Source organism: Olea europaea, chromosome 8, assembly GCF_002742605.1.
Source record: "Olea europaea var. sylvestris chromosome 8, O_europaea_v1, whole genome shotgun sequence".
NCBI lineage: Eukaryota > Viridiplantae > Streptophyta > Magnoliopsida > Lamiales > Oleaceae > Olea > Olea europaea.
Genome location: NC_036244.1, coordinates 6,233,930 through 6,237,448, shown reverse-complemented (window position 1 = coordinate 6,237,448; position 3,519 = coordinate 6,233,930). Strand labels below are relative to the sequence as shown.

The 3,519-nt window shown below is 36.1% G+C and overlaps 1 protein-coding gene across 1 annotated transcript; it reads right to left on the bottom strand.

Annotated features, from left to right (window-relative positions):
- Window positions 1-339: 339 nt before the first annotated feature.
- Window positions 340-903, bottom strand: LOC111398218 (ethylene-responsive transcription factor ERF017-like). Its single transcript, XM_023025149.1, has one exon. It carries the CDS (start codon window positions 901-903, stop codon window positions 340-342), a length of 564 nt encoding a protein of 187 aa, XP_022880917.1.
- Window positions 904-3,519: the final 2,616 nt, after the last annotated feature.

The following is a 3,519-nucleotide window of genomic DNA, read 5'->3' as shown; positions in this document are numbered from 1 at the left end:
TGGATTTCTAACATTAGATCTTAGAAGCTTAGATGGAGCACATATTAAAGGTTTCGAACAAGTTCTCTTAATAAGGTCGACATTTTGAGATTGAACTTCAAACTAAGTATGAACTACTAATAAACATTTAAGGACTCAGTACTTCTCCAAAATTTGACATTTTAAATTAAAAACTCCATGTCTCAATTCTAATATTGCACTGTGAATCTCAAGAACCCTAAAAAAATCTGGGCTATCTATTCCAAATTTCACAATTGACTTTCCAGGAATAACCATATAAAAACCTGCCCATAAATATTTAATGATCAAGCGTGCTCTTCAAATTAATTCTAATATCATTCAGCGTTGGTCAAAGTTCCAAAGCTGAGAAATATCTTCCTCGATGTCATTGTCATTGTTCTCGTCTGTGAAATGTAGTTGCATATAGTCAACTGTATCAGGAAATAACCCAAATTCTGATTCCAGGTTCATCCACGGGCCAGTTTCATTTGAATCTGGCATGTCCCAAAATGATGGATTCATATAGTCCTCGGACCCGGTTCTTGGATCAGAACTCTCTGGCTGTTGAGTATTATTACCACTATGACCAGTCGCATATTGGTTTGCAACATCTTTTATTTCTTCCGGGGAGAGAGAACTGCCACCTTCAATGTTTGGCGGATCATCGGGGAAGTTGAACTTGGATTGTGGACCACGGAGGCAGAAGAGGGCGGCGTCGAATGCCCTGGCGGCCTTCTCGGCCGTGTCATATGACCCTAACCAAATCCTTTCCCGGCTATTCGGAAGCCTTATTTCCGATACATATTTCCCCCACTTCCGTTTCCTAACTCCTTTATACTTCATAGGCTCGCCTGCTTGCTCCACCGACGGCGAAGAGGACGATGAAGGTGCCGTTTTATCCATTTTTCAGAACCAAAAAAAATAAAATAGAAATGTGGGATCAATTGCTAGTTAAAACTGCAAGCATTCAAACCTCAGTGCACTAGAAATGCTGCGAAACAAGATACCGATAAACGTGTGTCTATTAGGGTAGAGAAGTCCAAAAACAAGCTCGGGTGTACGAATATATGTAGGAGCAGGAGCGCAGTCTGTCGATTTCGTTAGTGTTAGCAACTGATAAATGTATTGTTAAAATGAGGCAGGTGTTAGCGTGTTGAATGAGAAGTCTAAATGAACGTGGGAGGTGGACGACGACGAGGAAAAGTTACACGTTGCCACGCGTTGTAGGGTCAGACAGGAATCCGCACTACAAATTGTCAAAACTTCAAATAATTACGGCCTCACAGTATCAGAAGTGAAGCAAAATAAAAAAGTTTAAAATAGCAATCTGCTTGTTTTTAACTTTGATAAAATAATATTATTTAAAGTTTACTTATTAAGTAAAAAAGGTTTTTATTAAAAAGTAACTTTATTTATTTAAAAACTTACTTATTTACTTAATTATAACTACTTCTCTACAGCAATTGTGGATAACTTAATATTTTCTTACTTTAATTTGGCTAATTTTTAAGATTGTGGAGGGTAAAAAAAATAGGTAACTTGCTTATTATTAATTTTAATTAATTAAAATATATACTGTTACTCATTTGTTCTATTATAATTAAATTTGATTATTTCTATCAAACTCGCCTTTTCTTTATTATTCATCACATCAATTATGAAGAACTATAATCCGGTGTTGTACACTTTATTGTATTAATTAATGTAATACTGTATGACTAAGGATTAAGTATTTGACTAAATTAATAATTACGGTCAAAAGTACGGAAATGTCTTTTTCTATTTTTATATCAATATAAACAATTATTTTGGGGGCTTTGAGTTGCAGATTCGTGGGTTTTTGGGCATAATGTGATTTTTGAGTGATGTGTGTTCTATTTTTTAAGAGCAAATCATACCAGAACTTGGAGTTCTGTTAACGCTTGAATACATTTTAAAGTCATGAGAAATATCAAAAAGGTTGGGATGGCCATTACAAAAAGGACAAATACTTCAAATTTATCTAGAATAACATCAGCTTCTAATTTGGCATCCCCTGGTCCTTGGCCTCCGATAATGACTGACAATTTGACCACGGAAAGATCAAAAGGCTCTACGAAGAGTTGGGAATTGAGAAACTCTTTACCACGCCACACCAACCCCCAATCCAACGGTTAGCTTCAGGCCATCAACAAAATCATCAAGTATACCCTCAAGCGCAACTGACAATTTGACCACGGAAAGATCAAAAGGCTCTACGAAGAGTTGGGAATTGAGAAACTCTTTACCACGCCACACCAACCCCCAATCCAACGGTTAGCTTCAGGCCATCAACAAAATCATCAAGTATACCCTCAAGCGCAACTGACAATTTGACCACGGAAAGATCAAAAGGCTCTACGAAGAGTTGGGAATTGAGAAACTCTTTACCACGCCACACCAACCCCCAATCCAACGGTTAGCTTCAGGCCATCAACAAAATCATCAAGTATACCCTCAAGCGCAAGCTTGACCCCTCCAAGAATGCAGGGGTTGATGAGTGATAAGTGTGTTTTTGCACACTTCTTTTGATTACAAACATGACTTAATTACGAGCAAAATATTTAAATTGTGACTTAATCTCGTTGAATTCATGCAATGTAGGTGTTTCTATGGAAATTGTGGAATTCATGAGAAAATAGTCGAAAAATGACTAAAATGGAGCAAAGTGATAATTCAAGGACTAAGGATGTAAATATTCAAAAGTTGAACTAAAAGGCAAATCGGGAAAGCAAATATACTAAATATGAACTCGAAAGCGATACAAGATGATTGGAAGAAGAAGGAATTGCAAAGGGACTAAAATGAAGAAGAATGAAAGTTCAAGGACCAAAATAGACATTTTGCATAGTTGGTAGCACTATGCAACCCCTCTATGCTGTCGCATAGAGGCCTCTCGAGAAATTTTTCTCAAAATTTTTTGCTCTATGTGACCGCATAGAAATGTACAATGAGGTCGCATAGGTATATTTTGGGGGCCGATTCTGCAGTTTCATTATACGATTGAAACTCTTTGGAAATCTAATTTTCACGTGATATAAATACCAGAAGTCATCCAGAAAGAGGCAAAACATATTGGAGACAGAAAAATACTTCTTGGAGAGGATTTTGAGCGCAAGAACGAAGATTTACACGAAGAGCTTCAAGATTTTTCAAGATTTCATAACTCGGTGATACCTTTTATCCAAAATTTGATGTATTCTTTTATTTTAATCATGTTAGGCTAGATTTTCATGTGTTAGGACATCGATGTACCATGTAATTTGATCTTTAATTTTCTAGTTTTGCAATTTAACATTAAAACATATTTCTATTATTTTGAATGATTTATATGCAATTATTGTTTCCGCAATTAAAAGTCCGTAATTGTGTGAGTTTGGGTGATTTATTCTTGCATTCGAGAAAATTGGAATAGATTCGACATAATATAAATCATCGTAGGGTCCGATAGGGGATAGAAATATACCGCTATGCCCTACGTGAATCTTTAAGTGTTCATAA

Excerpts from the sequence above, each read along its gene's own strand:
- LOC111398218 (XM_023025149.1), bottom strand. The coding sequence starts at position 903 with ATGGATAAAACGGCACCTTCATCGTCCTCTTCGCCGTCGGTGGAGCAA.